At 41.3% G+C, this 13745-nt stretch overlaps 1 protein-coding gene across 4 annotated transcripts in view; it reads left to right on the top strand.

Annotated features, from left to right (window-relative positions):
- Positions 1-4702: 4702 nt before the first annotated feature.
- The window catches only part of disc1 (DISC1 scaffold protein), a 55786-nt gene continuing 46743 nt past the window's right edge, over positions 4703-13745 (top strand). For all 4 annotated transcript variants that reach the window (XR_015852539.1, XM_088351766.1, XM_088351763.1 and 1 more), the window contains exon 1: positions 4703-5055. Coding sequence is in view for 3 of the 4 variants with exons in the window: in XM_088351766.1 (XP_088207892.1) it covers positions 4989-5055 (67 nt within the window). In the remaining variant the exon portion in view is untranslated. The remainder of the gene's footprint in view (positions 5056-13745) is intronic.

Below are 13745 nucleotides of genomic sequence, written 5' to 3' on the forward strand. Positions count from 1 at the left end.
TGCGGAACAGTTCTGGGTTCAAATCCAGCTACTGGACTTCCTGTGTGGAGTTTGTATGTCCTCCCTGTGCTTGCATGGGTTTCCTCCGGGCACTCCGGTTTCCTCCCACATTCCAAAAACTGGCTGGCAACCAGTTCTGGGTGTCCCCTGCCCACTGCCCGGAGATAGCTGGGATGGGCTCCAGCACCCCCGCGACCCTACTGAGGATAAGCGGTACAGATAATGGATGGATAGTTTTGTTGTGATGTGTGTGTTGGGACAAGTCCACCTGTATATCGCGCTGAGCTCTCACCGTTAAGTCTTTGCTTGCCAAATGACATTAAGTACTTCTAATCTAGGGGCAGCACGGCGGCGCAGTGGTAAGCGCGTGTGCAGGCACAGTTCTAAGGTCTTGGGAACCTCCTGTGTGGGTTCAAATCCAGCTACCGGACTTCCTGTGCGGAGTTTGTATTTTCTCCTCGTGCTTGCGCGGGTTTCCTCTGGGCACTCTGGTTTCCTCCCACATTCTAAAGACAAGCATTTCAGGTGGATTGGTCCAAATTGTCCCTAGGTGTGAATGAGCGAGCGAGTTGTCTGTCCCTGTGTGCCCTGCGATTGGCTGGCAACCAGTTCAGGGTGTCCCCTGCCCACTGCCTGATGATTGCTGGGATGGGCTTCAGTTCCCCCGCGACCCTACTGAGGATAAGCGGTGCAGCAAATGAGATGAGACTTCTAATCTAGAGAGCGCCTCTTTTGACCGCATGCCAAAACACTTTGCAGCACAACATCTTATCCACAGTCACCCTTATGGAAGAGGCTAGATTCGTACATTTCTATCTTTAGATTTATTTTGTTGTAATGTTGTTGTTTTCTATATTTGATTTTGTTTGTTTTTCTTATATTTTTCATAATATACCAGTGTCTGTAACTCATGAGAAAACGTTAGCGGACACCAGGGCGGACAACTCTGAAAAGTTGCCGGCCCAGCCATACAGTTGCTCGCCCCATTTTTCACAACTTCAATCACAATAAGACGACTCATCGCAAAAAAAAAACCATTGTTGCAAACACTTTAGAATTAAGTTTATTATAAATCTACTTATAACATTCATTGCATGTATATGACATTGCTGTTTTCCAACTGCCATCAGTATGTACCTGTATTGACTCATCTTCATTCATGCAATGTTTGCGTTGCGTCGTCTGCTACAAGCCACGTGAACTCCTCTTTCCGCGATGCTTTTAATGCACGTTTATGTTTTGTAGCGTCATACATTTTGTTAGCTTCTTTTAAATCTTTCTTCTGGGGCTGAGGTTTTGGCTTGATTCCTAACCACTTCTCCATTTTTATTGTGTTCTCTGTGCGTCTACTTGCGAAAATGATATGTAAATGCACGACCTTATAAGAGTACGGAAGTTATTCGACGCAGGCTTTTGATTGGCTGCCGAGTATGCAAATTGCCAAACGAACCGAAATTTCCAAAACGAACAAAGATATCAAAATCAGAATAATGGCTTTTTTTTTTCCTTGAAAAGTTGTCGGCCACCCGGGCGGAGACGTTGTACGCCCAACAAAAGATGCACGCCCCGGCCATCCTGGCAGACGTTATTTCAGACACTGAATATATATATGGTTGAGATCAGGGCTTTGGGCAGGCCATATATGGTTTTGGTCCCCATTAACCGCGAAAAGCGAGGGATTACTGTACACGGCCGAGTGAATGCAATTGTGTATCAGAACCTTCTGCAACAGCACATGGTTGATAATTTGTGTTTATCGCCCAATCAGCCTGCAGTCTTCCTGCAGGAGAATGCTCCATGTCACACAGCAAAACAGGTAAAGAATTTTCTTGAATAAATGGCATGGCCTGCCCAAAGCCCTGATCTCAACCCAATAGAAAACCAGTGGAAGATCTTTGGTGACAAAGTTATGGTCAAGAAACCCACTACAATCACCAAACTGTGGAGGAGGCTGGACGAAGAATGGAACAAAATCACACCAGAGCAGCGTGAGAGACTATTGCTATTCTGCGGTCGTAGATGTGCTTTAGTCATTCACAGCAGAGGTTTGTACACTTCCTACTAACCTTAAGATTTTTCCCCATACTTAAGTCAAGGTGTTGCTATAAACACAATAAAATTGAATTTAATTGTGAAACAGTGAAGATGGTATGATTTCAAAATTCTTTGTGAGAGAGAGAGAGAGAGAGAGAGAGAGAGAGAGAGAGAGAGAGAGTGTCTTTCTATTTATCCTAATATTTTGACTAAATAATTTTTTCTGATTGCTCGGTCAGTATTTGAACCCAGTCCTGTCTGTCCCCCTTTGTCAGTCCGTCTGCGAACCTCAGTGTATACTAGACAAGTCTTTTTCGACCCTGACTCCCACCTGTCCCGTTTTTGCTCCTGTCTGTCTCCAGCTAAGACCCGATTTGATCCTGACCACGTCTGCTCTCCGGTCCCAATTTACGACCTGTTTTTGATCCCGACCAAGTCTGCTCTCCCGTCCCGACTTACGACCTGTTTCTGACCCTGACCACGTTTTTGCTCTCCTGTCTTGGCTATCGACCTGTTTTTCTGTCCTTGACACCGCCATCGCTCGCTGCGGAAGATCCACTTCCGTGTTCGGATCACAATCCGAGTACGAGAGCGACTTGCTTCCCGTGTCCAGCGAATCCCGGATCGTGGGCGCAGCCCTTCCTCTTTCCTTTAATAAAACTTGTGAGAAACATCACGCAATTGGGTCCTGTTTCCGTTCTGGTCTTACATTATATATATATATATATATATATATATATATATAATTATTATTATTATTTCTATTGTTTTATTTTAATAAACGTGTGGAATAGAGAAACTTTATGCAAAAAAAACCCTATCTTTCCGGTTGTCAGTCCGTCCCTGATCGTTTTTATTACTGTTGGTTATTATTGTAATTTACAATGACTGTGTTATTTCTTCCACTAGTTGAAGAAAAGCAGACCGGTTTGCTGATTGAAAGCTGTTTTCTTTATTTTACTTAAAAAAAAAAAGACATTATTGATACTCCATTAAGAAAATATCGCCTGAAATGACTTCTAACATTAGAAGACATTGTTATAATCTTTTACATTTGGTTGTTTTAATCGTTTGGTAATTTTTTTAATTACCTAAAAAAATGGATTACAAATATTTCTAAGATGTATCGTACGTGTATGTACCACTTCCTGTGGTGTGTCTTGGGCAGGTACGTCTTGACAGTGTCCATCCCTCCCCAGACTGTCTTATTGGGTAGGTGTTTACTCCCCCACGTGAAACCGACAGTACTGCTTTCCATGTTTACCAGTTTACCACTCCGATACAGCAACTTCATCACCGGGTCGCCGTTGTTTTTCAGTGTGTAGCGTCATCCCACTCTTCAGAGATGAGCAGCGACACGTGACAATACTTCTACGTACAAATGAGAGTTCATTTTTTCTGTTGTATACATTAAACCCCACCCCCCACATTTGGATATTACCCTATTTTCATGACAGTGTATTTTCCATAGCACTAATTAAATACTCTATAAAAAATGTTATATTGGGTATTTTTGTATTCTATATCTTTTATTTTATCATTTTTATTTTTCAACACAAGGATACTGCTGGAAGTGGGAATTTCCCTACGGGGGATGAATAAAGTGTCCATCTATTCCCCCCCTCTCTCTCTCCATCTATCTATCTCCTTTCTCTATCTCTCTCTCTCTCCCCGTTCTCTATATCTATCGCTCCCCTTTCTCTATCCATCCATCTCTATCTATCTCCCCCTTTATCTATCCATCTATCTATATCCATCTATCTCCCCCTCTCTGTATCTATCTCTCCCCCTATCCCCTTTCTCTATCTATCTATTTATTTATCTACCTATCGCTCCCCCTTTATCTATATCTATCTATCTCTATCCATCTATCTTCCCCTTTCTCTATCTCTCTCTCTCTCCCCTTTATCTATCTATCTATCGCTCCCCTTTATCTATCTATCTATCTTCCCCTTTCTCTAGCCATCTATCTATCTATCTTCCCCTTTCTCTATGTATCTTCCCCTTTATCTATCTTCCCCTATCTCTATCTATCTGTCTATCCCTCTCTCCCCTTTCTCTATCCATTTATCTATCGCTTCCCTTTCTCTATCCATCTCTCCCCTTTATCTATCTATCTATATCTATCTGTCTATCTCCCCCATTTTCTATGTATTTATCTCCCCCTTTATTTATCTATCTCTCTCTCTCCCCTTTATTTATTTATTGCTCCCCTTTATCTATCTATCTATCTTCCCCTTTCTCTATCCATCTATCTATCTTCCCCTTTCTCTATCTATCTACCCCTTTCTCTATCTATCTATCTATCTATCTATCTATCTTTCTATCTATCTATCTTCCCCTATTTCTATCTCTCTCTCCCCTTTCTCGATCCATTTATCTATCGCCCCCATTTATCTATCTATCTATCTATCTATCTATCTATCTATCTATCTATCTATCTCCCCCTTTTTCTATGTATTTATCTCTCCCTTTCTCTGTCTATCTATCTCCCCCTTTTTCTATGTATTTATCTCTCCCTTTCTCTGTCTATCTATCTGTCTATCTATCTAGACATCTATCTATCTCGAACCCTGTTTTGAGTGACTCTGCAATGCGCGTGCGCGCGGACGCGCCTCCGAAACACTAACGGGAACGTAGGCGGTCCCGAAGGAGGTTGGGAGTCAAATTCCCTCGCCGGTGCCGACGAGCTCCCACGCCACTTTGCGATAAATCGATAAAATCGTCCGATTTGTCTTCTTCGACGCTTCTCGGGGGACCTTATCGATTTCGTTTCTGAAGTTAGTGGACGTTTTTCGACGACAAAGACATTTTTCGATTGTGCAAAGGATCTTCTCGGACCGACGTGTCACAAAAATGGAAACTTGAAACGAAACTTGTTTGCAGCTAGCAGAAGAGGAAGATTGGTCTCATTTCTCTTCTTCTTTTTCTTCTTTTGTGTTGTTGATGGAGTCATGTTCGCCGGATTGTTGGGCTTGAAATGTCTCGGCAACTCTTTGCGCACGCAAGGACATATGGAAGGTAAGTGTGGACATTTTAGTCTTCTTTCTGAGTTTTATTTCAGAACTAACTAGATATCAGGGTTGGGTAGGGTTACTTTAACTGGATTACTTTCCATTACTTTTGGATTACTCCAATACCAAATATGCTAATAAAAGACAAAAGAAACTAAATATGAATAAAATTTGAAACTGGAGTGCCACGTCCAATTTCGTTGTCACAATATGTTCAACTCATTTTGTAACCATGACAATAAAGGTATATTCTACTCTATTCTATTTTATTCTATTCTATTTCTATCAACAGTTTCCATGGTTTTCCTTTTATATTTCCAAGGAAATCACAAATAACAATCACTGGTGAGTAAGGTTGGGTTACTTTAACTTGATTACTTTCAATGACTTTTGGATGACTCCAATACCAAATATGCTAATAATAGACAAAAGAAACTAAATATGAATAAAATGACTAAATTTTGTGCAGGCTTCGGGAGTAACGGAATACACGGAACGGCAAAAATGATGTTGAATTGATTTTCATTTTGTTTCTGTCGCATTTTATGTTCGTTTTGCCGGAGATCAAAGAGATCAAAGCCAGGAGAGAAACCTTACCACGTGTTGTGAGTCATTTTATTCATATTTAGTTTCTCATCTCATCTCATTAGCTACACCGCTTATCCTCAGTAGGGTCACGGGGGTGCTGGAGCCCATCCCAGCAATCATCGGGCAGTGGGCAGGGGACACCTTGAACTGGTTGCCAGCCAGTCGCAGGGCACACAGGGACAGACAACTCGCTCGCTAATTCACACCTAGGGACAATTTGGACCCGCCAATTCACCTGAAATGCATGTTTTTGGAATGTGGGAGGAAACCGGAGTGCCCGGAGGAAACCCACGCAAGCACGGGGAGAACATACAAACTCCACACAGGAAGTCTGGAGCTGGATTTGAACCCACGCAGGAGGTTCCCAAGACATGAACTGTGCTGCACATGCGCTAAACACTGCGCCGCCGTGCTGCCTTATATTTAGTTTCTTTTGTCTTTTATTAGCATATTTGGTATTGAAGTAATCCAAAAGTCATTGAAAGTAATCCAGTTAAAGTAACCCGACCCAACCCTGCTAGATAGTTAGCGGGTTATGAGGATGTTCTTGGGTGTGTTCTGTTTCTGTACATCGTTTTTTTCTTCTTTCCGTTTAAAAGGATTGATGAGCAAGAAGTCCAGATGAGTTAAAAGCAGGGGTCCCTAATCTGCACTATTGGCTACCCCATGGATAAGCATTTCTAAAATAACGATTTATTATGTTATTACTATGTCGTTACTGTAATTACCATGTTACTTATCGAAAATAGGTTTAAGTAGACTCCATCAAGGGCAGCACGGCGGCGCAGTGGTTAGCGCTTGTGCGGCACAGTTCTAAGGTTTTTGGAACCTCCTGTGTGGGTTCAAATCCAGCTACCGGACTTCCTGTGCGGAGTTTGTATGTTCTCCCCGTGCTTGCGTGGGTTTCCTCCGGGCACTCCGGTTTCCTCCCACATTCCAAAGACATGCATTTCAGGTGGATTGGCCGGTCCAAATTGTCCCTAGGTGTGAATGAGCGAGCGAGTTGTCTGTCCCTGTGTGCCCTGCGATTGGCTGGCAAGCAGTTCAGGGTGTCCCCTGCCCACTGCTCGATGATTGCTGGGATGGGCTCCAGCACCCCCGTGACCCTACTGAGGATAAGCGGTGCAGCTAATGAGATGAGAGATGAGACTCCAAACATTAAAAACTAGATTTACTAGTAAATCACAATGACCCAGTATTGGTGAGCTTTTTTCAGACCCGTGGGCATCTTGGCCGTCCTTAGGGGCCACCTTGTCAGGACCAGAAACAGGACCCAATTGCGTACGTTTTATTAGAGGAAGAGAAAGGGTGACCCCCACGATCCGGTGATCGCTGGGCGCGGGATGCGATGGCAATGTCGGGAACGGAAAATGGGTCAGTAGCCGGGGCAGGAGAGCGATAACGTGGTCGGGGTTGGAGGAGAGTCGTAAGCCAGGAAAGGACAGTAGATGTGGTCGAGGACAAAAAAGGTCGAAAGCCGGGACGGGAGAGTAGACGTGGTCAGGATCAAAAACGGGTCAAAGCCGGGGACAGACGAGAGCAAAAAACAGGTGGGAGTCAGGGTCGAAAAAAGGCTTGCCTAGTGTTAACTGAGGTTCGCAGACGGACTGACAACAGGTGACAGGAGTGGGTTTAAATAGGGAAAGGGAGCCAATCAGAGTCCAAGGCAGTTGGCGCCAAAAGAGTCAAGGACACACCTTGGGGCCCGTGGGCATCACGTTGGAGACCCCTGGTTCATAGGTTAGATGGTCTGGGTAAGGGTTAGGGATAAGGGTTAGAGATTATAGATCAGTGTCGAGTTTAGGGGTTAGAGTTAGGTGTGGCCTAAGGGCTAGTTTTAGAATAAGGGCTAGGGTGTCATGAACCAGAACAGGATCAGGACCCAAATGCGTGACGTTTTTTCACACAAGCCTTTTATTTCACGGGAAAAGGGGAGTCGTGCACGTTAGGCAGCAGTCTGGTGTGGAATGATGGGAAGCCAGAGGCCGACGAGATTGATGCAAATTTGCCCGAGTCGATATCTAACAGATGGGGTCGATACCGGACAGGACAGGACAGGACAGATGGGATTGATAATGAAACAGGATATCGAAATTAAACAGGACAAACCAGTCGGGAACGAGAACCGGAGAAAATAATGAACAGGACAAAAATAGACGAAAACGAAACTTGAAACCGATATTTAACAGGACAAAAATAAAGGGGAACAATACTGGACAGGAAATTCCAACAGGAAACAGGACCGAGTGAAAACCCACGTTTTGCGGGGCAGAGGTTCGTTGACGGGCTGACGAAGGAAGCGTGAGAGCGCTGAGCTTAAATAGACAGAAAGCCAATCCGTCAACAAGCCGCAGCTGGCGCCACAACGGCGGGGCCAATTGGGCGCCATGGCAACTGTGATATAGGGTTAGAGTTACTTTCAAATTTAAGGGTTGGGATTAGGGTTAAGGATTAGGGTGGGGTTACAGTGAGAGGAGTAGGACTACACGGGTAAGGTTGATTTTAGATGTTACGATTGGGTTTATGGGATTGTGTTAGGGATTAGGGGGTCAGGTTGGGTTTCGGGGTAGGGTTACGGTTGCGTTATGCTAAAATGGAAAGATTTACGGTAAGGGCTAGAAAGTTATTGCTAAGGGTTAGAGTCTAAAGATTAGGGGTTAGGTTTAGGGAGTTGGGTTTAGGATTGTGTTAGGGATAGGCAGTATGGTTTAGGACTAAGGCTAGGGCTAGAAGGTTAAGGTTTGGAGAGTAGGATTAGGTGTTAGCTTAAGGGGTTGGTTTAGGGGTAAGGTTAGGGATAGAGAATAGGGTTATAAGGTTAAGGGGAGGGTTGGGTTAAAGAGTTAAGGGTTAAGCTTGGTTTAAGGCACATGTGTCGAACAGGCGGCCAGCGGGCCAGAACAGGCCCGCTAAGGGATTGAATCCGGCCCCCAAGACAACGCTCAGAGAAGTGCAAGAGAAAGACAAGCAACAGGTTGGAATATGTCAACTTGATAGAACTTGTTGCCAAAGCCAGGTGCCTCGAACAAAGACACTGTACTTGGATTTCTCTCTCTCTCTCTCTCTCTCTTCTACCCCTTTTCTCCCACTCTGTCTCTTTCACTCTCTGTGTCTCTCTTTTTCTCTTCCTTTGTTGCTCTTTGTCTCTTTCTCTCTCGGTGTCTTTCAACCTCTTTTGCTCTAACTTCATTTTTTCCTTTTTTCTCTTTCTCTCTTCCTACCCTTCGCGCTTTCTTTTCTCTCCTTCTGTCTGTGTATTTCTCTTTGGATTTCTTTCTTTCTCTTTCTTTCTTTTCCCCCTCTCTCACGACTTTTTATCTTTTGTTTCTCACGCTCTCTCCCTCTCTCTCTTTTTTTCTTTCTTTGTCCCACCCTCTCTTCTTTTCCCTCCCTCTTTCTCTTATTTCTTTATCTCTCTTTTTCTTTCTCTTGAATCTATTAGTCCGGCCCCCGACAGAATGTTTGTTCTATCGTGTGGCCCCCGAGTTAAAATGAGTTGGACACCCCTGGTTTAAGGGGTGAGGTTTAGGGCTATTTTAGGTTCGGGTTCAGATACGAGGGTTAGGGTTGGGTTAGTACGTTAAATTTAACCCAAAATTAGCCTTTTAACTCCAAAACCCCTCCCATTAGTGGTCACATGACCCCATCACCCAATGACCAGGTTTTCCTTCATATTTTATGCAAAGAGAAATGTCAGTTTTCTCGATTGGAGCGATATTTTGAAACCGCATTAGACTTTAAATACTGTCAGCAGTTTCTCAGCGTGTCCCTTTTGGGTTTTTACGAGCTCCGCGACATTCTTTGGCCCTTTTGGGTTGAACCAGGGGCCTCTTTTATCTCCGTCGGTAAATAAGAGGCCCCTGTTAGTTTGCGAGCGTGAAAGTCACTTTTCCTTTTCGGAGGCCATTTTTAGCGGCAAGACACACAAGAGGCATTTCCTCTCTTTGTAAAAGCTTCTTCCCTTTTTGAGCAGCTTTCAAATTCTTTTCCTTTTTTTCCTCCCGTTTACAAAAACGCAGTAACTCGAGCTTCGTTTCGGTCCGGCGAGAGAACAAAGCGTTTTCTTTATTTTGCTGTAACTTTCCACTAAGTGCTACTTCCTGTCTAGAGTCACATGAACATGCGTGACCGGTGACATCATTTTGGGGGGTACACGGTATTATTTTAGAATTTCCCTTCAGTACGAGTGCAAAAATACAAATTTTAGGGCTAGAAATGCTGAAAAATTGAGTGCAAAAAAAAAAACAAGTAAAGGAAAAAACAGCCCCAAAACATTTCGTTACAGGGTTTAGACGGGTGCTTGAAATCCTTAAAAACATGTTATTGTTGTTTTCTCAAAGATTTAAAAGTGCTTGGATTTTGTATGAAGTGCTTGTAAATGCTTGAAGTTGTTGCGATGTTTTTCAACGAACCTGCTTACAGTGTCACAGTTACCATGGTGCCCGATTGGCCCCGCCCTTTTTTTCTGCTGCATTTATAAATTAGGCCAGTCTATAAGCAATACATTGTAGGTATCATAATTTTTTTTTATATGTATCATTATACAATTGTATCGTATTTCTTCTTATATTTTAAGTGCTTTATGACATATTTATGTCACGGTTGCCTTGGTGCCCAATTGGACACGCCCAGGTGGCGCCAGCTGCGGCTCGTTGACAGATTGGCTTTCCGTCTATTTAAGCTCAGTGCTCTCATTTTTCCTTTGTCAGTACGTCAATGAACCTCGTGGGTTAAATGAAATGAAATGATCTGCATTTATATAGCGCTTTTCAAGTCAATAACTTCCCAAAGCGCTTTACAATGTGCTCCACATTTCCCAATAGCGGCCTTGCAGCCATGTAAGGCGCTAACCTGCTTATTGGGGGTATTAGGGGGTTCAGTGTCTTACCCAGGGACACTTCGACATGTAACACGGACGAGCCGGGATTCGAACTGGGATCCCTTGATCCCAAGACGAGCGCTCTACCTCCTGAGCTACTGCCGCCCCCAGTTTTCCTATAATTATACTATATTTTATAAATTTTTAAAATTTAAATTTAAAATGTCAAAATGACCCAAAAATAAGAACAAATATTTTAAAAATTGTATTATAAGAAATACGAACAATAAGCTCTATTTTCTTATATGTATTTAAAGTTTTTAAACTGTAATTAATAGTTTTTGATTACAGAATTTAAAAAATGTAATATATATATTAAAATATTCTTTATATTTCTTACTGCTAATCGTTTCTTTTAAAACAAAAAAATAATATTTTAAATGAGGAAAAATAATCCGACAATATTTGGAATTAATTCCATTATTAATATTCTGATTTACTTGACTCCATGTTTTCACTGAACACTTCTTTTATTTCAAGAGGACAGAATGCTTTCTTTCTATTTGCAGAACAAAAGTCCGCGTGAGCGTCTTTTAGAATGCATGAGAGTGGGCCGCTGGGAGATTTTCAAAATAAAAGAGAGCGGCGCAGCTGTGCACAAAGAGCCCGTTGACGGTGCCGCAGAATCTGCTTTCTGTGGTTGAATAGAACTCCATGCATTTGTAGAATTGAGTGCAGCAAGAGGACAAGGCTCGATTCTTCATGGAGTTCTTCTTCTGGATCTGAACTATGTTTACGTGTTGAGTTGGTTTTGAGTCTAAAATATGAAAAAAATCTTAAATGTCATTTAATTAGCTTTCGTTCTGGTTTTTATTTAAGGCCCTTTGTGTCGTGATGACTGATTTGGATCACCTGTGCCACTCATTTGCCGGCTACCTGATTGGTTCCCTGTCCTTTTTTAAGCCCAGTCCTGTCACTCTCCGGTTGTCGGCCCGTCAGCGAACCTCTGTTGTTACGAGGCAAGCATTTTGATCCTGACTCCCGCCTGTCCCGTTTTTTTGCACCCGTTTTTCCAACTGTCCGTTCCTGATGTCTCCGTTCTTCTCTGGCTACGACCTGGTTTTGATCCCGACCACGTTTTTGCTCTCCTGTCCCAGCTATCGACCTGTTTTTCCGTCTCTGATACCGCCATCTCCCGCTACGGAAGATCCACTTCCTTATTCGGAGCAAGATCCGATGGCGAGAGCGACTTGCTTCCCGCGCCGTGGTTAACGCTATGCATTTGGGTCCTGATTCCGTTCTGGTCGTGACACTTCGGTCCAAACACAATATTGGATTTTATTATTTTGAAATACGACTTGATTATTGGGGCAGCACGGCGGCGCAGTGTTTAGCGCATGTGCGGCACAGTTCAAGTCATGGGAACCTCCTGCGTGGGTTCAAATCCAGCTCCAGACTTCCTGTATGGAGTTTGTATGTTCTCCCCGTGCTTGCGTGGGTTTCCTCCGGCTATTCCGGTTTCCTCCCACATTCTAAAAACATGCATTTCAGGTGAATTGGCCGGTCCAAATTGTCCCTAGGTGTGAAAGAGCGAGTGAGTTGTCTGTCCCCGTGTGCCCTGCGATTGGCTGGCAACCAGTTCAGGGTGTCCCCTGCCCACTGCCCGATGATTGCTGGGATGGGCTCCAGCACCCCCGCGACCCTACTGAGGATAAGCGGTGCAGCTGATGAGATGAGATGAGACTTGATTATTGAATTTTATTCATGTTTATTTTTTATTTCCCTTTTAAATAAATATTTTAAAAGAACAATTTCTTTATATTGTTATGTTTAAGTTTTATTTTATTTATTCATTTATTTTTTAGTCCATGATTTCTATTTATATATTTAGCTTGGTACTGTTTGTATTAAAATGATTTTTTAAAATTTATATATTTATTTATAATGTGTTTTTTAACTTTTGAAAATATAATTTTGAAACGCAAACATGGATTTCATTATTTAGAACAATGGCAACTATATAACTCCGTTTGTTGTACTATGTATATTTATTTTTTTATATGTTTGTTATCTTAAACTATTTCTTTACATTATTATGTTTAAGTTCTATTTTATTTATTCCTTTATTTTTCAGTCCATTTCTATTTTACATGTTTATTTTGGTGGTTTTTACATGATTATTTTGAAATTCCATTTTATTAATTTATGTATTTATTTCAAAATGCATTATTTCTATTTTTAGTTTTTGTCTTCATTTTTAACTATTTTTCACATTTATTTTTAAGTCCCATTCTATTTATTTTAATTTGTTGTTATTTTAATACATCTTTTAAAATATTATTATTTCGAATGAAATAATAATTTTAAATAATTTCAAATGCATTATTTTATTTTTATGTGTTTGTTTTTCTATTTTTCAAATTCTTATTTTTTAATTGAGTTGTATTCGTTTATTTTTAGGTACGTGCTTTTAGTTTTATATATTTCTTTATATCACTATCTTGAAGTTCTATTTTTAATGCATTGTTTTTTATATTTGTATTTTTTCAAATCCATTATTTCATTTTCATGTATTTATTTTTGTATTTATTTTCGAACATGTTTTACATTATGAATTTGAAGTTCTATTTTTTTGAAAAACCTTTTTTTTTTAAATATATTTGGCACTTATCTTTTATTACATTTTAATCCGATTATTTTTTTAAATTCGATTGTATTTTTTTTTTTCAAATACATTATTTCCTTTTTACATATTTATCTTTATATTCATTTTGAGATTATGTTTATGTTATTATTTTAAGGATCTATTCTATTTAATTATTTTAAAATGTATCCTTTTGTATGTATAATATATAAGACTGTCACAGTCTTGTTCTACGGACAGACTGAGGAGATCATTTCTTCCTCATGCCATGAGGCTCTTTAACTCCACCTGGGGGAGTAAAATCCCACATTAAACTCCACCCCCACATTGCATATTACCCTATTTTTATTATAGTGTGTATTTTTGCTATAAATACTCTATAGCAGGGGTGTCAAACTCATTTTAACTCGGGGGCCACAAGATAGAACAAGCATTCTCTCAGGGGCCGGACTAATGAGGAAGGAAGAATGAAATGGAGAGATGGACAGAAAGAAACAAAGAAAGAAAGAAAGAGAGAAGGAAATGGAGAAAGAAAGAGAAAGAGAGAAAGAAAGAAAGAAAAGGAAAGATCGGATAAAGAAGGAAAGAAAGAAAGAAAACAAAGAAAGAAAGATTAGTAGATTGAGGAGAAAGAAAAAAGAGAGAA

Source organism: Urocampus carinirostris, chromosome 13, assembly GCF_059441175.1.
Source record: "Urocampus carinirostris isolate Australia breed hairy pipefish chromosome 13, RoL_Ucar_1.0, whole genome shotgun sequence".
Classification (NCBI taxonomy): Eukaryota; Metazoa; Chordata; class Actinopteri; order Syngnathiformes; family Syngnathidae; genus Urocampus; species Urocampus carinirostris.